The sequence below is a fragment of the Aspergillus fumigatus genome, chromosome 4 (assembly GCF_000002655.1).
Source record: "Aspergillus fumigatus Af293 chromosome 4, whole genome shotgun sequence".
NCBI lineage: Eukaryota > Fungi > Ascomycota > Eurotiomycetes > Eurotiales > Aspergillaceae > Aspergillus > Aspergillus fumigatus.
This window is the reverse complement of record NC_007197.1, coordinates 3,133,074-3,152,552: the sequence shown is the minus strand read 5'-3', so window position 1 is coordinate 3,152,552 and position 19,479 is coordinate 3,133,074. Positions and strand designations below refer to the sequence as shown.

General features: G+C 50.3%; 10 protein-coding genes across 10 annotated transcripts; 5 read left to right on the top strand and 5 right to left on the bottom strand.

Annotated features, from left to right (window-relative positions):
* Positions 1–8: 8 nt before the first annotated feature.
* On the bottom strand, positions 9–1,413 carry AFUA_4G11990 (mitochondrial 54S ribosomal protein uL10m; the record flags this gene model as incomplete). Its single annotated transcript, XM_746539.2, has 1 exon — positions 9–1,413. The coding sequence occupies one exon, from the start codon at positions 1,411–1,413 to the stop codon at positions 160–162; it is 1,254 nt and encodes a 417-aa protein (XP_751632.1). The 3' UTR covers positions 9–159.
* A 150-nt stretch (positions 1,414–1,563) lies between these two features.
* AFUA_4G11980 (anthranilate phosphoribosyltransferase) lies at positions 1,564–2,922 on the top strand (the record flags this gene model as incomplete). Its single annotated transcript, XM_746540.1, has 2 exons — positions 1,564–1,893; positions 1,963–2,922. The coding sequence occupies 2 exons, from the start codon at positions 1,564–1,566 to the stop codon at positions 2,920–2,922; spliced, it is 1,290 nt and encodes a 429-aa protein (XP_751633.1).
* Positions 2,923–3,424: 502 nt separating this feature from the next.
* AFUA_4G11970 (Rpo12/RPC10 RNA polymerase subunit family protein) lies at positions 3,425–3,681 on the bottom strand (the record flags this gene model as incomplete). The annotated part of the gene is made up of 2 exons (XM_746541.1): positions 3,425–3,452; positions 3,479–3,681. 2 exons carry the CDS (start codon positions 3,679–3,681, stop codon positions 3,425–3,427), a joined length of 231 nt encoding a protein of 76 aa, XP_751634.1.
* Positions 3,682–4,010: 329 nt separating this feature from the next.
* On the bottom strand, positions 4,011–6,367 carry nar1 (iron-sulfur cluster assembly protein NAR1). Its single transcript, XM_746542.2, has 2 exons — positions 6,016–6,367; positions 4,011–5,944 (listed from the first exon to the last, which is right to left on the bottom strand). The coding sequence occupies exons 1-2, from the start codon at positions 6,118–6,120 to the stop codon at positions 4,256–4,258; spliced, it is 1,794 nt and encodes a 597-aa protein (XP_751635.1). The 5' UTR covers positions 6,121–6,367; the 3' UTR covers positions 4,011–4,255.
* A 366-nt stretch (positions 6,368–6,733) lies between these two features.
* On the top strand, positions 6,734–7,741 carry AFUA_4G11940 (uncharacterized protein; the record flags this gene model as incomplete). The annotated part of the gene is made up of 1 exon (XM_746543.1): positions 6,734–7,741. The coding sequence occupies one exon, from the start codon at positions 6,734–6,736 to the stop codon at positions 7,739–7,741; it is 1,008 nt and encodes a 335-aa protein (XP_751636.1).
* Positions 7,742–7,877: 136 nt separating this feature from the next.
* Positions 7,878–9,176, bottom strand: AFUA_4G11930 (putative formamidopyrimidine-DNA glycosylase; the record flags this gene model as incomplete). Its single annotated transcript, XM_746544.2, has 2 exons — positions 8,452–9,176; positions 7,878–8,388 (listed from the first exon to the last, which is right to left on the bottom strand). The coding sequence occupies exons 1-2, from the start codon at positions 9,042–9,044 to the stop codon at positions 7,878–7,880; spliced, it is 1,104 nt and encodes a 367-aa protein (XP_751637.1). The 5' UTR covers positions 9,045–9,176.
* A 92-nt stretch (positions 9,177–9,268) lies between these two features.
* AFUA_4G11920 (MIX23 family protein) lies at positions 9,269–10,499 on the top strand. Its single transcript, XM_746545.2, has 2 exons — positions 9,269–9,638; positions 9,718–10,499. The coding sequence occupies exons 1-2, from the start codon at positions 9,566–9,568 to the stop codon at positions 10,227–10,229; spliced, it is 585 nt and encodes a 194-aa protein (XP_751638.1). The 5' UTR covers positions 9,269–9,565; the 3' UTR covers positions 10,230–10,499.
* Positions 10,500–10,779: 280 nt separating this feature from the next.
* Positions 10,780–13,902, top strand: AFUA_4G11910 (peptide alpha-N-acetyltransferase complex A subunit NAT1). Its single transcript, XM_746546.2, has 3 exons — positions 10,780–10,957; positions 11,040–13,019; positions 13,073–13,902. Exons 1-3 carry the CDS (start codon positions 10,876–10,878, stop codon positions 13,534–13,536), a joined length of 2,526 nt encoding a protein of 841 aa, XP_751639.1. The 5' UTR covers positions 10,780–10,875; the 3' UTR covers positions 13,537–13,902.
* A 32-nt stretch (positions 13,903–13,934) lies between these two features.
* AFUA_4G11900 (Tim22-complex subunit TIM54) lies at positions 13,935–16,243 on the bottom strand. The gene is made up of 2 exons (XM_746547.2): positions 15,522–16,243; positions 13,935–15,466 (listed from the first exon to the last, which is right to left on the bottom strand). Exons 1-2 carry the CDS (start codon positions 15,616–15,618, stop codon positions 14,106–14,108), a joined length of 1,458 nt encoding a protein of 485 aa, XP_751640.2. The 5' UTR covers positions 15,619–16,243; the 3' UTR covers positions 13,935–14,105.
* A 125-nt stretch (positions 16,244–16,368) lies between these two features.
* AFUA_4G11890 (serine/threonine protein kinase CBK1) lies at positions 16,369–18,929 on the top strand (the record flags this gene model as incomplete). Its single annotated transcript, XM_746548.2, has 4 exons — positions 16,369–17,402; positions 17,471–17,974; positions 18,083–18,559; positions 18,617–18,929. Exons 1-4 carry the CDS (start codon positions 16,759–16,761, stop codon positions 18,927–18,929), a joined length of 1,938 nt encoding a protein of 645 aa, XP_751641.1. The 5' UTR covers positions 16,369–16,758.
* Positions 18,930–19,479: the final 550 nt, after the last annotated feature.

The window sequence follows — 19,479 nt, the reverse complement described above, 5'->3', positions numbered from 1 at the left end:
GGATCAAAAACAGATCTCACGGAATGGATCCTAGTTGATCAAAGATATGCTGTTCAAGATTGAGTAATGTAACCGAGAGGTTTTTCTGAGGAAATCTAATTGAGAGAAGTACAAAAAAAAATATTATACATGGATGACCAGACAAGGTTTGCTATGTTGTTAAGATTCGTTCTTGTCACCCTCAGGGCCCTTCTGCTCATCTTCCAGAACACTCCTCCTGCTCTCGAGAGTGAAATAGAGGCTCTTACCAGCGCCTGCCAGGGCATTCGTAATGCTAGATCCCATGCTCTGCAGAGCCATAATGAGTTGAGACCGTAAGCCATCCATACCACCTTCGATGCTGCCGACCCATTTCGTCTGGTCGACATCGAAGACCTGACCATCTACTCGAGCAGCCAGCAAGCTCAATTTCTGCAATCCATTTTGGACAGGAGGTTCATGCCATGCCGGGTTAGCCCTCCTAGTGGGAGCAGGGAAGCCAGTCTCCTTGGGGGCAAGAACCGACATAGCGGCTTTCAGGTGCTCGGGAGACACCTGTGGGATAGAAAGGACTGCAACGGGACCCACGAGAAGCGCTGAGAGTTCATGCTTGCCTTTCATGTACATCACAGCGTCATGGGCCGCACGGGAGAGGTCATGGGTCAAAGTCGGGTCGTCCTTGGATCCCGACGGTGGGATCTCAGCGGAGGTCTGTGTAACGGGATCGACGGCTCTGGGAGGTTTGGCATTTGCCACTGTGGTCCTATCTGGGCGGAAATATTCGACAATGCGCAAAGCGACCTCGAAGATGCTGGTCTGCACGATTTGCACCTTGATGTGCGGCGCCAGTGGCTGAGCTTGCCGTCCGTCAGCGGCAATCTTCTCATCAACTTTCTGCATGGCCTTGCTCAGTTCCCGTCGAATTGCGGTCCATTCCACCGACCGAAGGTTATCGTGCTGGAAAAGAACCATGAGAGGTGTAGTGCGGATCAGCGATGTGTACTGTCGGAGAAGCTGTGATCGTCGATACTCAGGATTGCGATGAGAGGGAGGCTGAGAAGGGGGATATCTAGCAAGTGGAGGAATAGAAGATGTCATCTGTTCAATAGATGCGGCCGGAGTCGTTGCTCTAGTTGCGGTGCTTGCATAACGAGCAGCGACTGGTAATTCGAATTGACATAGGACTCTCTGGCGGCGGAACGAAATGCGTCCATTAGCGAGTCGTAACCGGGGCGGCATCGTGAATCGGAAGTGTAAGATTTGTCTATCTGCGAGTGTGATGATATCAGTGCAGGCCCTCAGGAAACACAGGGCGTGATAGTCTCGCGCAATGGTTGGCGCCGATAACCTTGGCCGATGAATGATTGAAGGCACGCAAAGAAACCAAAATCTGGGAGAAACAATGGACGATGTCCTCGATCCGGTATAGTCCATTAGGTGGGCGGTGAGATTCTGCCGAGTGCCGATGACTCCTCCGGTGATACAAGCTGAGGGGCTGTTTGCTACTTCCACCTTCCTTTGTCATTGCTGACATTTGGAGTCATTTTCAAGTGTCTTGAAGAGTAGCGCTCTACTCAGGTCACCATGTTGTCTGCGCATGAATTTGACCAGAAGCCTAATCAGGTTTCGATCTCACCCCTCCTTCAGAAACTCGCCTACCCTACTACACAGGTTCCTGTTGATCCCGCCGAAATCGCTTCAGCATTTGCATTGATCTTTGAAGATCGTCTATCGGCCATCCAGACGGCCGCTCTTTTAACTCTTTTGCATTCTACTGGAAAAGATCGAGATGCACAGGTCATTGCATTATGTTCACTTCGCATGAGAGAGGCAGCTAGCCAGATCGAGAAGAGCTCTTTGCAAAAAGCCATCAAAGCTCGTGGGAAGAAGGAAGGAAACTATGGAGGCGGCTTGGTGAGTGAATCGAAACCAGAGCCGATAGCTTGACTGTCTTGCTTATTCGACAAATTTGTTTTGGTCCAGTGCGATATTGTTGGGACCGGTGGTGATTCACATTCTACATTCAACATTTCAACGACTGCCTCTATTATCGCCTCGCCGCTCCTTATGATGGCCAAGCACGGCAACCGCGCACAAACTTCATTCTCTGGCTCTGCCGACGTCCTGAACGCGATCTCCCCAGTTCCTCCGAAGATCTCCGCAGTTACTGCCGAGAACCTGGCCCAAGTCTACGAAGCAACGAGCTACGCGTTCCTGTTCGCCCCCAATTTCCACCCCGGTATGATGTACGCCAACCCAGTGCGTCGGGGCTTGGGCCTGCGAACTATCTTCAATCTAATGGGCCCATTGGCAAACCCGGTCGACTGGGCGCTGGAAGCGAGAGTGGTCGGTGTGGCTTATCAGAGCCTGGGCCCCGTGTTCGCTGAAGCCTTGCGCTCCAGTGGGGTGACGAAGGCCCTTGTTGTCTGTGGTGCGGAGGACCTGGATGAAATCAGTTGCGCGGGTCCAACAAACTGCTGGAAACTTACGGGATACCCCAATCCCGACTACGACGGCCCTGATGAGGACTGCTCCTGTGACGAGGACGAAAATATTCCCCGGACTTTGGTCAAGATAGAAACCTTCCAGCTTCACCCGTCTGATTTTGGTCTGCCCGCACATCCTCTAAGCGCAGTCTATGGTAGAAAGATGCCGAAAGAAAACGCAGCCAAGATCATGAGTATCTTGCGAAACGAGCTGCCTCCGGATGATCCCATCCTTACATTCGTCTTGATTAATGTTGCCGCCCTCCTCGTGATTTCGGGCATTTGTGAAGCCGACACCAGTAACATGGGCCCTGGTGATGATGGCAAGGTGATTACCGAACGTGGTCCGGGCGGTGGTCGCTGGAAGGAGGGTGTTCGACGAGCAAGATGGGCCGTCGAAAGCGGTTCGGCACTTAAATGCTTGGAACAGTTCATCGAAGTCACAAACAGACTTTAACAAAACTGTTCTATTGATGACGCAAGGTTATGTGTGATGCCTCATGCCTTCCATTTCGGGGTTGGTTCTTTCAATTCTCAATTCTCGCTGGGACTGCTTATGTTGGATAGAGGTTAGGTACATACTGGGTTACGAGATTTTGGAATACCGGGGAATTACTCGGAGAGCATATTCCGAGGGACGGAAATTCAACACCGTCAGAACGGGGTATATTTTAGCATTGAATCAGGTTGGACTGGAAAATATTTGTGAACATAGTATAGCGACGTTACCAACCATATCTGCTGGCTGTTGTCCTCAGCGCTTCCCTTTGTAGAACTTTAGGTATGCCTGCAGTTCTGAACTTTAAAATAACCAACTCCAAAGCGCCACAAAATGCACATCATTGTCGTAAAACGAACGAGACGGGTGGAAGCCCTGCAAATCTTTGTTCGGAAACACTCCGTCGTGCGGATTTCTTTTAACGAGCCTCGAACTGCACCATTCTACTCAAAAAGGGCAATTAGCAAGTGCACACGGACAGATTTTCACTTTGCACAGAAGCAAAAAGACTCACCTCTTCGTTCTCTCCTTGTACAGCACACGGTGACCGCAATCCTTGCAGCGGATCTGATCGCCTCTCTTCAGGGAGACGCGCGCATTGCATTCGCCGCACAAATAGGCGACGACAGGCCCATCCATCGAGCCAGCGGCCATACCCTCGGTGCCAAAGGTATTCTGGGCGCCGAGTGAGGGGACCTGATAAGCTTCGCGGGACATGGTGTTCGGAAGTGGTTTGTTCGAGAGTGTCTCCTAGGCACAAATTATGTCGCTGGCGAAGGTATCGCTCGAGTATAAACTGGGGCGTGGGTGATTGAAGGCGAGTTGTTGGAGAGAATTCAGACTTGGGGTAGAGCACTTTTTCTGCCAAATGCTCTAGGCTGCTTTGTCATCCCGATGGAAGATTCGGGGTTTGATGGAGCTAGCCTATTCTGGACTAGCACGTTATGCCTCAGGTACCTGCTCTACCACATGTTTACTCCATACATTGCTTTGATTGTCCGCAATCGAAATATTAAATTCAAGAGTTTGATCATGACCGTACGGAGTAGTGTAAAAGCTAAGGTGGCATGCTCTACCCTGATCTCTATACGTCTATGGGGCTTCCTGTAGCAATCTCATGACTTATAAATCCTCTCAAATGCCCAACAAATGAGAAATCTATAATAAAGGGGTATCTCTCCAAATGCGTACTAGCATGCAACCAACCAGTGATGCAAAGAGCGTTCTCATCCACAACAAATTGAAGGGTATAATGGATATATGCAATGTTTTCCAGACAGCGAGTGCGATATCACCAACCACCTCCGATCTTTCCTGCCAATTCCACAACACGAGCAGTTTCGTTGGGCGCATTCTTCGTCTTACCCACGTCGCTCTCCACTTCGCGATAGGACGTGTACGCGAGCCGGGAAAGGGGTATATCAACCTTCTCTGACCAATAGTTCAAAAACTCATGAATCTGGTTATCCCTTGACAGGACAGAAACCGGCTCCGTCGTGACAGATCCCTCGCTATCCGAGTCCGCAGAGTAGTACGCTTCATCTACCCGGGCTAGCCAGGCACGCTGCTCATGCGGCGTGGGTTTCGGTGCAGCCACAGGAGTTTCAGTCGATGTCTCTTTTAGTGCGTTCGGAACAGCCTCCCGGGCATCTTCAATCCTTATTTGCCCACCACCATTGGTACAGCCGCCAGGACAAGCCATGACTTCAACATATGCATAATCAGCGCCTGTTCCAGCCGGAGCTGCGTTCCTTGACATGGGCTGTCGTCGATTTGCACTTGAAGAGACCGCTTGCGGCTTGGCGCCTGGCAGTCTTGACACGCGTGCGGGTTTAAGTTTTCTGACGAGATTTTGTATATTCCTGAAGCCATAATACCGAGCCGCCCTAAAAAGAGGCTCATCCCCAGACGACATGAGCACATATTCCACAACATCGGCGTTGCGCCCACGCTGGGTGACAATCTTGCTGCCGGGGTTTCTGGCTTGGAAGATTTGGAGGACGTGATGAAGATAGCCTCCAGATGTCCCTGATTCGACTGTTTGGCCCGACGAGCTCTTAGAGAACAAAAATGATTCTAGGGCTTGATCTGGAAATGGAGTTAAACATGACGCGGGCAATGGTTTGAGCGGCAAATTGGGTAGAGAAAGCCCCCTAGCAGTGGCTAAAGTTAGTAGCTCACGGGTGGTTATGACACAGTCAACGTCGCGGACGGGTGTTGTCTGTGACTGGGTGAAGGTTGAAGCCCATGCAATGTCTGTCAGCTCTTCCCGGCTAGCTTCCAGCTTCTTGTCGAAGCATGGCATGATAGCTAAATGCCATATCTGAGAAGGCGGGACCCCAAGTGCCTTGCTTAGCACTGACTTCAGAAATGTGCCGCTCAACGCCTGAGGAGACTTGAGGCGAGATAAATGCGGAAGGATAAAAGGGTGTGTTTTTTCAGCATAACATATCCAGCCGGGGCAAGCGGACGAAAGAATTGGACTCTTGGGAAGGCTGCCCGATCCAGTTGATAATAAAGAGCTCGTGACCTCGTCCGCTGTCAGAGCCAACACTGCTTCACGCATAACGTTCGTGTCCACAACCCATGTAAACCCATTGCCATGTTTTCCACCAGCTCTGAGACCGTGAGGGCCCATAAGAAATTGGTCAATCATATATTTCGCCTCCCGCTCGGTGATTCCGTATGTGGCTGCCAAGCTCGCCCTGACTTGAGGGCTGACGCTAGCAACAAAGATGCGACCATCGCTGTCTGCTGATCCAACTTTTTGTGTGCCTCTTTGGTAGCTTGTAGAACCAAGCGGCAATTCGGGGTACGAATCAAGAGTATTGAGAACCTCCGTATGTGATTGCAAGGATATCAACACTGCTTCCGCAGACGTGACACATCCGGAGCATGCAAGGCAATCAGTCAATGAAATCTGAGCCGGGGGAAGGTTTTCCGGTTGAACTTTGTCTTCCTTTGTCACCTCATAGGGATTCTATTGAATTGGAAATGAGCGTTAGCCTATTGGCTGATATCAACAGATGACTGGTAAGACAGGAAAGATACCTCCGACTGGGATTCTTTTTGTGGTAGACTCTCAACGGGCTTGATGCAAGCAACCCCGGGAGAAATGAAATCGTTCAAATCGTCTGCAGAAAGGATTGCACTCATCGTGGCAGGGACTTCTGGTCGAGCACCCCGCTATGCGATAAGGACTAAGAAGACCGCCACCCCAGGAAGTATGGATCTCGCAGGGTTCGTCGAGCCCGTTTTCTTTGTTGTAGATGCAATGCGACGAAAATAACGACAAAGGGAACAGTAGTGATGGGGATTTGGTGAACAGCTTGACCAGAGAAGCGCTCTTTCAGAAGATAAAGAAAAGCTGACAAACCCAAGTCTCTTTGATAAAAAAAAAGTAGGCGGTTTAGTAAAGCCAATCTTGCGCTTTGTCATGGTCGCCGAAAGTGGCGACTGACTTGATTTGCTGCACCACCCCGCAATCGGCGCTGATAAGCTCACCGCCCGCGTGTTGAAAGACGATCCCGCCTTGTTTATGCTCCTCGTTCATGCGGTTCTGCCGTTCCTTTGTCTAGTGACCTTAGGCTTCAGCAGGAGATGCCAGTTTGCTTTGCTCTGTTCTGCCAGGCTACAGGCTTGGGATTCGATCAAGGACAGTGAGAGTGATAGACATATATAGCTTAGAAGAAAGTGTCAAAATCCATAATTTCTTAATCTCCAACTTTCCGACTACTCCTCCGTGTATACTTCAAATTTCCTAACAATCATGACCGGTGCACCAGCGGATGGCTCTAAGCAGCCAGTAACTGTCAAAGTACAGAAACGACGCGCAGAAGTCAAGAATGTACCTGACGCTTCCTGCGCAAATGAGTCGAATGTCCGGCAAAAAGCCCAACGGCCCGCAAAAGTACAGAAAACCGATGAAGGCGAGGAAGACAGCAGAACGAGGAGAGCGCGCCTGGTAAGAGTCGCTCAAGAAACAAAGAGTATCATCCCGACGATATTGACGGTGACTCCTAATGCTCCGCCCGATGGGTATAAATATTCGCTCGATAAATTGCCCCCGCTGGATCAGAAGAAGTGCCCCAATGTCCGCACATTGGTCAAAGTTGTGGAAGGAGACACCTTCAACACCGCGATCAACCTTGCCAATGCCGCCCAGTTCCTCGATCATAAGGACACCGAACCTGTCTGTGTCCTGAACATGGCGAACGCGGATCATATCGGAGGCGGTTGGGAGCATGGAGCTATGGCCCAAGAAGAGGAGCTTTGTTTCAGAAGTAGCCTCAGCTTCACACTCAAAAAGCAGTTCTATCCCATCGGTAGCCTTAGTGCTATCTATTCACCGACCATTGTTGTCTTTCGGGAAGACACGCGAAAACGACATCGCTGGATGGACTTGGGCAAACCTGAGTGGCTCCCCATTGTCGGTGTTGTCAGCATAGCAGCAGAGGTGGCACCGGCTGTCGTAATCGATGGTTCCAAGAAATATCGGTATGCGAATGCGGAGGATCGAGATTTGATCAAGGATAAGATGCGCCTTGTCCTGCGCATTGCTGCGACCCATGGTCATCGGAGGCTCGTTTTGGGCGCCTTGGGTTGCGGCGCGTTCATGAATCCCAAGCATGACGTCGCAGATTGCTGGTTGGAAGTCATGAAGGAGAAGGAATTCAAAGGATGGTTTGAAGCAATTGTATTCGGCATTGTGGATCCCGGTCTTAGAACAGGGAACTTGAGTATCTTTCGAGAATGTTTCGATGGACTGAAGTTGTGATGCTATCCTAGGGATATCTTCGTTTTGTGTTTCTCGTGGTCATATTTGAAGTTTAGTATGTTTCAAGATATGTATATGAAGACGGATGATACTGCGTCGCTATTAATTCATGCCTCCGCGTGTAAAAGAAAACTCTTCAATTTCTAAGGCGCGTGGATCGTCGTCTTCCCTCCTGCTTCGGTTCCTCCTTGATCTCCACTGTATCCTCGGATTGTCCGGACCGTGATCCATGTTTCTTCGATTTGGGCTCCTTCTCATCGTCATTCACATCCTCCTCCTTTGTAACAGCCGTTACCCTCTTCCGTTTGGTCTCGGTCTTAGGACCATTGGTATCCTCGTCGTCAATATCCCTAGCAACGGGCCCCGTTTTTCTCTGAACACTCGGCACAACTGCGCTCGTTCTGCCTCCGACAGTCAGAAAAACAATCTTTTCGCCATTTGGCAGGACTGATGGCTTGTTCTTCTTTCCCTTTCCCCATCGATGCTTGAACAGCCAATGCTCGGGAAATTTCTCGGAGTCAGCGAGTACATCTACCGATGTGGTACAAATATAATGGATGGAGGAGTGAAGCTGTTTGATCTGCTCATCGTTGAGAGTATTGCTATATTGCTCCGGGTGTATCTTGGCATGATATAAGATCTCGTCACTGAACGGCTGTCAGCTCTTTAAGCTCATCAAAGCGGCAGCACACATCATCGTGTAGTCCTACCCCATCCAATTACCAATCCCACTGATATTAGCCTGATCTAGGAGAAGGGCTTTGATGGGAACCTTTCTGCTCTTGAGCTTGTCTGCCAGCCACTCTTCTGTGACGATGTCTTTATCGGCCACCGGGTCCGGACCATTCTCTTTGAGTGGGCTATGTTTGCGGATCTCTTCTCCAGGGCAATCCACAAGTCGAATACGACTTAATCTGCGAAAGTCAACGAAAGCTGCCTCGGTTTTCGGGTCCCCGTCTGTTTCCAGCAGGAACTTCCAGTATTTTGGTGGCCATGTTTTGTCTTCGGGTTTCTCGACGCGGTAGTAGTATGTATCGGCGTCTCGGATCTTGAGCCAGCCTGCCATTCCGAAATGCATCACCGCATGAGGAGGCTCGTTCATGATGAGCCAGAAATACTTTCCTTGTTGACCTGCGCTGACGACCTTTTTCCCTTCCATGGCCTTTTGAAATTCAGAGGCGCTGGTGCCAACTTTCCCGTAGACAATATCATCGTTCTGAGCAGAAACCTTTGTGAGAGTCTTCCCGACAAGATGTTGATTGATAAAGTGAACGATGCGCGAGACTTCAGCTAGTTCAGGCATGGCAGTTGAAGTACCTCTAAGAGACGAACCTATTGATGTATATGCAGAATTATTAGTTTAAATGGAAAATAATGTACGTAGTACTCAATATTTAATAATAGTCACAATGACAAACGTCAGCTTATCTGAACACGAAGTTGTTAAAAGAGACGCGTCGATGTCACGAAGTCCCGTGATCCATAGCTCCCTACTCAATTCGGATTAGCCACTATCGATAAGACCATCAACTGTTGGATTGCCGCAGCCACCTTCAATATCCAGTCTCATCCTTACGTCTTTCGGATTGACGAATGTTCAGTCTGCCACATTACTAGATTGGAAGATCTTCCTGTATTCATGTGCTTCAGAGCTTTCTGAATCAGGAGGCTGAACGTATTTCCCATAATCCCCATTGTACCGCTGCACAAGTCACCCTACAGCTTACCTCCCTAGCTCTTGTCTAGCTCTACAAACTGGAGTGGTTTTGGGCTCTTTCGACTTCTCAAGAAGACGGTGGACCTGCACCGTCTAGGGCTGGCGAAATGCCTGGGGCATCGTCGACATCAACCCCACAATTGAGTCCTCAGTTCTGCTTCAATGAGAGGGTCCTCTTAGGTACTTGATGCACAGCCCACGACCGCGCACAATTACAGCAGAGTAACATGACTGACTTCGCCGTCTCTTGACTAAGCAGATTTTCTGCGGCTTTCTAGGGCGACAATCGATGACTCCATTTCGCAGAATCTCAATGCCCTGGTCACCCCAGCTCGAGAGGGGTTTGATCCCTCGTCAACTGCAATTCGTCAAACGGACTCCAGAGCTGGAAAACCGATAGATGCCGATGCATGCCAGAACTTCAAAGACAACGTCCTCTTCCAGTCATGGCAAACGCGGTCTGATGTACTGAACTTCTGCGCTGGGGTGGCGACCAGTCCCGATCCCGACGATCCGGATCTTATTCTTCGACAGGAAGAGTCGGCAAAGGAACGGGAAAAGATTGTTGATGAAAGATTGGATCCATACTCTGCTCGATATTTCCCGAAAGAGCTGAGGACAGAGTCGCTTGCGAACTTGGTTCGGAACCAAAGAACAGTGGAAGACATCATAAGAGCGCGAACCTGGAGCGTAGTTACTGAGAGGTGCAGTGATTCGGCCTACACCTGGGAGGAGGCTTTGAATAACTGGCGCCAGAGGAAGCAACGGTGAAGGTTGTGAACGGCACCAACAAGACCAGTATCCTTACGCCGAAAACATGAGGAAAACTCCCCCATTTATTATTCTGCTGGCGCAGCAGATGTTGATATGATTCGAGACGTTATATCTCTTGATGTATATTTCTGTATATTATGCTTGCATATCTCGGGCGTTTGGTATCAAGACAGAAGCTATCTCAGCGCCATTATGACTATCTCAACTTGTCGAATAACAATATAGCCAGGCATATACCCAAAGAGAACAAAGGTACGGTAGCACGACAACGGACCTTAATTTGTAGAGGATTTCCTGGCCACATATGCACGCAAGCGTCGTCTCAAATACTTATGCTGACTGACGTTGGTCAGCCCTCGTTGATTGAGCGCGAATCCAGGTGGAGAGGGAGGATTGTACAGGCAAGCCACCCATTGTGTTACAAAATATTCAAGCAGAGGAGAGTTAATCAATCATTGTCTTCGATCAAGTAAATTACGGCAGGATCAACGTTGATATTGTTTATGAGGCTAAGAAGAATACTATAAGTGCTCGTCATTGTTGCCGGAGCGAAGAGCCCACTCCCCGCACAACTTCAACCAGCTTAATCTACGCACAAGTAACTTGGCACCTTCAACTCCGCCAACCCTGCACAACAGCCACCATGCCGCAGCCTTTGAGTTCCAAGGATGCGTCCTCCTTCCGACAGGTGGTTCGCCACTATGAGAACAAGCAATATAAAAAGGGTGGGTTGGGGACCGAATTGAGTCACTCAAAGTTTCTAGAGAGGTGGACTGGAGAAGACTGACTCCATTCCGTCTTGTATAGGCATTAAGCTCGCCGACCAGATTCTTCGAAAAACCCCTAACCATGGCGATACGCAGGCGATGAAGGCTTTGATCATGAGCAATCTTGGACAACAAGAGGAGGCATTCGTGTTGGCCAAGGAAGCCCTGCGGAATGACATGAAGTCGCACATTTGCTGGCACGTCTATGGGCTGCTGTACCGAGCAGAGAAAAACTATGAGGAGGCAATTAAGGCATACAAATTCGCGTTGAGGATTGAGCCGGAGTCCCAGCCCATCCAGCGTGACCTCGCTTTGCTCCAGATGCAGATGCGGGATTACCAGGGTTACGTCCAAAGCAGGAGTGCGATGCTGCAAGCTCGTCCGGGCTTCCGCCAGAACTGGACGGCGTTGGCGATTGCGCACCATCTTGCGGGTGATCTCGAGGAGGCGGAGAAGGTTTTGACCACGTACGAGGAGACGCTGAAACAACAGCCGCCGATATCCGACATGGAGCACTCAGAGGCTGTTTTGTACAAGAACATGATCATGGCGGAAGCAGGCAAGGTCCAACAGGCCTTGGACCACCTTGAGACTATTGGATACAGAATTACGGATGTGCTCGCGGTCATGGAAATGAAAGCAGACTACCTTTTGCGATTGGACCGAAAGGCAGAAGCCGAGGCCGCCTACACTGCCCTTCTTGAGCGGAACCCGGAGAACTCGATCTACTATGACGGTCTAATAAGGGCGAAGGGGATCTCAGAAAGCGATCATGCAGCGCTAAAGGCATTCTATGACGCTTGGGCGGACAAGCACCCCAGAGGAGATGCTCCTCGCAGAATTCCACTGGACTTCTTGGAAGGCGAGGAGTTTAAACAAGCGGCGGATGCATACCTGCAGCGTATGCTCAAGAAGGGTGTGCCATCACTCTTTGCAAACATCAAATCTCTGTACACCAATCCTAGCAAACGCGACACGGTACAGGAGCTTGTGGAAAGCTATGTGTCAGGCAATGGGACGGCAGAATCAAACGGGTCCGCGGAAGGAGCGGCAACTAAGGATAACACTGAGTTCCTCGCTTCGACTTACTACTTCCTTGCTCAGCACTATAACTACCACCTGAGTCGCAATCTATCGAAGGCTATGGAGTGCGTCGACAAGGCCATCGAACTAGCCCCAAAGGCTGTCGAGTACCAGATGACCAAAGCCAGGATATGGAAGCACTACGGCAACCTTCAAAAGGCTGCCGAAGAGATGGAGAAGGCTCGACTTCTGGATGAGAAGGACCGCTATATCAACTCTAAGGCGGCGAAGTACCAACTGCGGAATAACGACAACGAAAAGGCACTTGACAACATGAGCAAATTCACCAGGAATGAGACCGTCGGAGGGGCATTGGGCGATCTTCACGAAATGCAGTGTGTTTGGTATCTTACCGAGGATGGAGAGTCATATCTACGACAGAAGAAACTTGGTCTCGCTTTGAAGCGCTTCCATGGAGTGAACAACATTTTTGATGTTTGGCAGGAAGATCAATTTGACTTCCATAGCTTTTCCCTTCGCAAGGGCATGATCAGGGCGTACGTTGATATGGTACGGTGGGAGGATCGTTTGCGCGAACATCCCTTCTACACCAGAATGGCTCTCTCTGCCATCAAAGCATATATTCTACTCCATGACGAACCGGATCTGGCTCACGGTCCACTGCCTAGCGGACTCAATGGCTCAGGCGACCAAGACGACGCCGAGAGGAAGAAGGCCCTCAAAAAGGCCAAGAAGGAACAGCAACGTCTGGAGAAGATCGAAGCCGAAAAGCGTGAGGCAAGAAAAGCGGCCGCCGCCACTGCGAAGGGCGCCGATGGAGAGACGAAGAAAGAGGATCCTGACCCTCTGGGCAACAAGCTTGTCCAGACGCAGGACCCGCTCAAGGATGCGACCAAGTTCTTGACGCCCTTGTTAGAGCATAGCCCAAAGAATATCGAGGCGCAGTGTCTTGGATTTGAGGTATATCTCAGACAGAGTAAGTACAATTCACTTGGGATGCCTTTGGAAATTGGCTAAAGCCTTTAATAGAAAAATACGCACTTGCGCTCAAATGTCTTGCCGCCGCTCACCAAATTGACGCAAGCAACCCGACTCTCCATGTTCAGCTCCTGCGCTTCCGCAAAGCCCTTGACAGTCTTTCTGAGCCTCTTGCCCCTGAGGTCGCTGAGGTCGTCAATACTGAATTCGAAAAGCTGCTGCCCAAATCGCAGAATCTCGAAGAGTGGAACAACTCTTTCTTGTCCGCCCACAAGGAGAGTCCTCTGTGCACACAAGCCAGTCTGAGATGCCGCTACATCCTGCAGCCTGACTCCAAGGCGCAGTGCGAAAAGGATTTGGTCGCCACGCTTGACTTGAACAATGCCTCCATCGAGACTGCGCTGGCGGGTCTCGAGATTCTGCACGAGTGGGGAAGTGATCAGGCCGCAAAGACCGCGTACACCGAGAAGGCCACAAGCAAATGGCCTGAATCGACAGTTTTCCAGCTCAGCTGAGCCATTGAGCGAATGTTAAGAGGAATCACCCCGTCATCCACATATCACGGCAGTGATAACTGGGGGGCTAAGGGTTAGTCAATTCCTTGCTTCGGATTCACGCCCATCTCATCGCGTTGGAAATTGATGGACCTGTGGCTGAGGGCTCAAGGGGCCAAGGAATATAGTTCAGTGTAGTGGAAGAGATACAAAGTGATTAATGTATGAGTAGGATACTATACTTCTTATCTTTTCCAGGGGCTTGAATATAAAAGAGACATACGACTGGCTTTGGTGCTTGCTTCGTTAGTTTCCCTGACAAGCTTTGCCTTCGTCTTTGTCCAGAAGAGATCGATAATCCTGTAAATTTTGCGCCACTGTCCGTTAGCGGAACAGGACGCCGCCTAAGATATTGAATGGACTACCTGTAGCGGGCTGATTTCTACTCTGATGTCGTCCCCTTCTAGAAGTTAGCGAGATGGTCACGTACCTTCGTCAGAATAACCTGCAATATATGACCTTCAAGGTCGCACTAATATACAGTCTAAGTGGGAGAGTATGGTACATCAAGAAGTTGACAAGACTCGTCTTCATTCGCCATCCGCTCCATCAAGATTGCCAATGATGGGCTTCATCCTGATGGTTTCTTCATCCTCCCCGTAGCCATACTTGATCCACATCCGCTGCCAGAAGGAGACAGGGGCGGGCCTTTCTTCACCGAGAATGTATTCCTTGCCCTCAGTAATGCGTTGTGAGCGCGCCTCTTCGTCAGCGGAGAGAAGGGAGCGCTGCATCCGAGATGCAATGCGTGGGTCCAGGACGATATCATCTATCCACTCGCGCTCCTTGTCAGGGTTTTCCTCGTCCCTCTTGTGCACTGATTTGTGCCATTCGGACTCTTCCTTTTCGAGGACGGTTTGCTGCTCGTACTTTGCAGAAGATGAAGGCATCATGTCATCGGGTGAAGACAAAGTTGAAGCACCGGCGTCAACCATTGCGCCGCTCAGTTCGGAGTCGGAGCTGAAGGAACCATCATGATATGGTCTGCTGGACGAGGCGAGGACAAGACCAGCGACTTCCCTTCCGATCTCATCGGCTAGATGGCGTCGGCTCAGGTAACGGTAGAGTCTGATTGGTGTATTCAAGAAACCCAGCAAATGTGGGAAAGGGATGGGGACGGAGCTGTCCAAGGACTGTGGGAGGGTGGGCGGAAGACTCCGCGATGAATATTCGGCCGGAGAGACATAGGCTGGTGTCGGCCCACTAGGCTTGGCAGGTTTGTCGTCCTTTTTCTCCGCTTCCTCCTTCTTTTCAGTGTTTTCTTCAGCGGGGGTGCCATCTGCAGGCGTCTCTGAGCCTTCAACAGGTACCGACGGCCCTTTCACAGGTGCATCTGGGGGACTCGGAGGATCAAGGGGCCCAAGCCAACCTTCGTGAAGACCCCGGATGTATTCTTTCCAGGTATGCCGTCCAATCACCAGGTCACCCTTTGGACCCGGTTCTTCAACGACTCCGATCTTCTGTCTCGCGTCGGCGATGATGTCTTCGTTGCTCATTTCCTCCACAACCGAGCTAGGCTCACCAGCCTTCCTTCGGTGCTTGCGGATTCGTTCCGCAAGCGCTGCACGCACATCGCCCTCCCTTCTGCCTTCGATGACTGTGTAGTCTAGAGCTGCCGCGACTAATATCGGCTTCACATATTCCTTGAAATGTTCACGAGCAATGCGAAGTCCGTCGCCCGGCGGCGCGGACAAAAATATCGTTAATTTCCGCCGTGTCTGTTCAATAGGAAGGGTCTCCTTGGAGAGGTGTGCGACCAAGTCACACCACTTCTGTTGTACACGACGTCTTTCGCGACGATCATAGACGATGGCAGCCGTAAGTGAGCCGGTGATGGTGAAAAAGATCATCCAATTCCGAGATGGAAGCTTGAAACGGAAGTTGGGCAATCCTGTAGAGCGACTGATGTCAGCTAAGACTAGTGAAAGAAATTGATCAGCAATTACCTAGCATCCTGAATGCTGGATTGGCTGGCTTCGGCGTAGATTTCGACGCATTTTGAGCCTGGCCCGAGGCAGCGGCGGAGTTGGAGGATTCCGCCATGGCTCAGGCTGTTGATGGAGGCGATGGGGCGCAAGTGTGAGGGTCAGTAACTTCAATTTACAGGGATTGGGCCAAGCCCGAGGAAGAAATCTCTTTATAAAGTGAGAAGATCCTCTGTGTAGCTTCTGGCCATGACTCGAGATAAGTCCAAAAAACTTGCGGGATTCTCCAAGCTGCACGGGACGAGGTTTATCCGGGCGGTATAGAACGCATATTGCAGCCATTGTTCACGAGTCAGTGACTGTCCAGACAAATAACCAAGACTGTACCAAACAACAGACTACATTACAATGAAATATCTATGCTAAAGTTGATCTATTAAATTTGACGAATTCAGCAATCCTTGTTGGATCATGCTCTCGTTCGTGCTCCTAGGTCATGTCCCACTGTTTGGGTCAAAGCGACGCCGTTTCATTGTCGGTGGTTCAGGGCCTTGAAGACCTAGTAGTTCAAGGTACATATTGATTTGCGAAGGTGAGCTTTAACGTGCATCGGAGTCTGGTTGAATTGTGCAAAATCCGAGGTTGCAGATGTGGACTATGTACGGAGTATTGTATAAGAGCCTCAGGAACCCTTTCAGTCAGTACTTGGATTTGTGCCTGACTGCGCCAGGCCAACACCCGCCCCTGTCTTGCACAGTTGGTCTCCGTCGGCTGCTGTATCCCGACAGTCGAGACTCCGCAACAGTAGCAAAACGAACCAAACATCGCGCAGACTTGCACTGTCCCAGGTAAACTAAGTAGATAGACACAGTAAGGTAGCCCTCTTGGTCGTTTGGCTCTGACACTCATTGTTTCTTCAGAGTCTGTCTTCTGCTCCTTTACTAGGCACATAATTGTTTCAGGAGTTCTTTGAGTTTACTCAGAGAATACCATCGTCTCGTGTCCTTTTTCTCCTGAACGTGGAGAAAGGAGCAACGTGCGACTTCTCCCCCGTCCGGTCCCCCTCTCTTCCTTCCCCCCCAAAAAGGGCTCCTCGTACTACTCCTGAGCCACCGCTCCTTTGAATATTGACCCGTGCCCTTCCCCTCCCCCTTTGGATCGTCAACTTTTTTGTCTTCACATTGGCAACCCTCCGATCCCACTCCCCCAACATCTGTCACGTCGAGGTAGTTGAGTCGAGGACAAAGGGTGTCACAAAATGGATCCTAACAGTAATCGTCTCCACCTGAATTTCGGGTTCAACGATCGCAATGGATACAACGCAGCAGCGGCAAACAACCGCGCATATCCAACAACCCCCTCTGCTTTCCCTCAGCCGATATACCAGAATCAGGGTCCTCAGGATTATGTCGACGCTCAAAATGGGGCTTACAACCAAGGAGGATACTTTATGGCCAACCCGTATCCTCCCCAGTATTCTCAGGCGCCTTACAGCCAGCAGCAGCAGCAACAACCGCAGCAACCGCAACAGCACAATCTGGCGTCCCCTCAGCCGACCTATCAGACACGGATGGCCTACAATGCCAACGATGGGACAAATGGACTTATCCAGCAGTTTTCCAACCAGGATCTGAACTCGACGCGCACGGGGTTTTTTGGCCGTGCTGCCTCTCCTGCTCAGAGACCTCGCACGGCTGGTTCTTCTGCCCCCGGACAACAGCAACCGGGCCATCTCGCCCCTCCTATGCCTCGGAGTCCCCGAACTCCGGCTGAGAACGAAGAACTTCAACGGTATCCCGAACGCTACTCTGAGAACGTTCATAAGCGTGGTAAGGCGGCGAAAGAGTTGGTGAATGTATTTTTCCATGAGAACATTGAGCGGGCACGCGATCGTAACATGCGGTAAGTGATGAAGGCATTTAACGTCGTCAAGGGAGAAATTGCTAATGCCTTTCGTTGCCTTCGAACAGTTCTGCCGAGCTCGACAAGATGATCCGTGACCCTAGTATTTCCAAGGAAAAGAAGCGCCAGGAGGCCGAGATTGCTGCAAGAAAGGAGTCAACCTTCCTACGATTCCTCCGAACCAAGGAGACACCTGCCAACTTCCAGACCATCAAGATTATCGGAAAGGGTGCCTTTGGTGAAGTCAAACTCGTGCAACGGAAGACCGACGGCAAAATCTATGCCCTCAAATCTTTGATCAAGACGGAAATGTTCAAGAAGGATCAGCTGGCTCACGTTCGTGCTGAGCGTGACATTCTGGCGGACTCCAAGGACAACCCGTGGCTCGTGAAGCTGCATGCCTCTTTTCAAGACAGCGCCTATCTCTATCTGCTCATGGAGTTCTTACCTGGAGGTGATCTGATGACCATGCTCATTAAGTACGAAATCTTCTCCGAGGATATTACGCGATTTTATATGGCAGAAATCGTAATGGCCATCGAAGCCGTCCACAAGCTTGGTTTCCTCCATCGGTGAGTTATTCCCCACAATTAACGCAAACTATGGTTTCTAGTCATCTTCTATGCCGTGGACATTCTCCCGCTATGATCTTATACAGATACTAACTCGGCCGCGTTCAGTGACATCAAACCTGACAACATTCTGCTTGACCGAGGTGGTCACGTCAAGCTTACGGATTTCGGTCTCTCAACTGGAGGCAAGAAAACTCACGACAATTCATATTACCAGAATCTTTTGAAGAACTCGACTTCGAAGGATAAGAATCGCAACTCCGGATACTTCAACGATGCAATAAACCTGACGGTCTCGAATCGGGGGCAGATCAACACCTGGAGAAAATCCCGCCGGGCCATGGCTTATTCGACAGTCGGCACACCTGATTACATTGCACCCGAAATTTTCAATGGTCAGGGATATACCTATCTTTGTGATTGGTGGTCTGTTGGTGCTATCATGTTCGAATGCCTTGTGGGTTGGCCCCCGTTCTGTGCCGAGGATACCACGGATACCTACCGTAAGATCGTCAACTGGAGAGAATGCTTGTATTTCCCCGAGGAACTTACGCTGTCCCGCGATTCGGAATCGTTGATACGGAGGTATGTTCCAGTACCCGTTTGCAGCTTTGTGACTTGAAAGCTGACCATACTTTGCAGCTTCCTATGCGACGCGGAACACCGTATCGGCAATGAAGGCGGCCAATTCGGTGGTGCTACACAAATCAAGAACCACCCATTCTTCCGTGGAGTGGTATGGGAGCAACTTCGTAATATCCGCGCTCCCTTCGAGCCGAAGCTCAGCTCGAACATCGATGTTTCGTACTTCCCCATCGACGAGATTCCGCAGGAAGATACCAGCGCTATCCACCGTGCTCAGGCCCGTGCCATGCCTGAGGAGCAGGAGGCTGAGATGAGCCTGCCATTCATTGGATACACGTACAAAGCGTTCAATGCCTTCCAGGGGAACTGAACCTAAAGCTGGCCTTCAAGTGGGTGGATTGTGCACGAACCGAACCGGGGGTTCTCAAAGCGGGCTGGCTTGCGCGGAAAACCCCGGCAGCGGTGGATGTTCACATTTAGACGGTTTACTCCTTCCATTGGTCTTCACCATGAGCATATAGCGCATCTGATTTACCCTTGTGATAATGACCTGAGCATATTCGGTTTCATATGCATTTTCTGTCGCAAGACGACAGCTGCTGGGTAGAGAGTGTATCAAGCAGCAGAGAACTACATACGAGTGCATTGTTTGTTGGTCGTCAACTTCTTTCATACTCCGAAGCGTGCAGACCATGGCTTGACTGGCTGTTTTGTCTTTTAGCTAGGTCGTACATATGGCGCTCACCGGGCCTCAATGTATCCACGATGAAAGTGGAACCTTGAAGAGCCATGCATCTATGAAATAGCACATTCTTGTAAACAGAAAGTAGATAAGCTATGCCACGTAGAAAGTAGCCCAATGAAAGAGAATGGGTTTTTAAAGTGTATTCGCGGGAAAAGTCCCCATTCCGAAAACTAAT

Excerpts from the sequence above, each read along its gene's own strand:
- AFUA_4G11900 (XM_746547.2), bottom strand. The coding sequence starts at position 15,618 with ATGGCGGAATCCTCCAACTCCGCCGCTGCCTCGGGCCAGGCTCAAAAT. Across the intron at positions 15,467-15,521 it reads TCCAGCATTCAGGATGCTAG|GATTGCCCAACTTCCGTTTC; the intron begins GTAATTGCTGAT and ends GTCGCTCTACAG.
- AFUA_4G11920 (XM_746545.2), top strand. The coding sequence starts at position 9,566 with ATGCCTGGGGCATCGTCGACATCAACCCCACAATTGAGTCCTCAGTTC. Across the intron at positions 9,639-9,717 it reads CAATGAGAGGGTCCTCTTAG|ATTTTCTGCGGCTTTCTAGG; the intron begins GTACTTGATGCA and ends TTGACTAAGCAG.
- AFUA_4G11910 (XM_746546.2), top strand. The coding sequence starts at position 10,876 with ATGCCGCAGCCTTTGAGTTCCAAGGATGCGTCCTCCTTCCGACAGGTG. Across the intron at positions 10,958-11,039 it reads GAACAAGCAATATAAAAAGG|GCATTAAGCTCGCCGACCAG; the intron begins GTGGGTTGGGGA and ends CGTCTTGTATAG. Across the intron at positions 13,020-13,072 it reads TGAGGTATATCTCAGACAGA|AAAAATACGCACTTGCGCTC; the intron begins GTAAGTACAATT and ends AGCCTTTAATAG.
- nar1 (XM_746542.2), bottom strand. The coding sequence starts at position 6,120 with ATGAGTGCAATCCTTTCTGCAGACGATTTGAACGATTTCATTTCTCCC. Across the intron at positions 5,945-6,015 it reads AAAAAGAATCCCAGTCGGAG|AATCCCTATGAGGTGACAAA; the intron begins GTATCTTTCCTG and ends CCAATTCAATAG.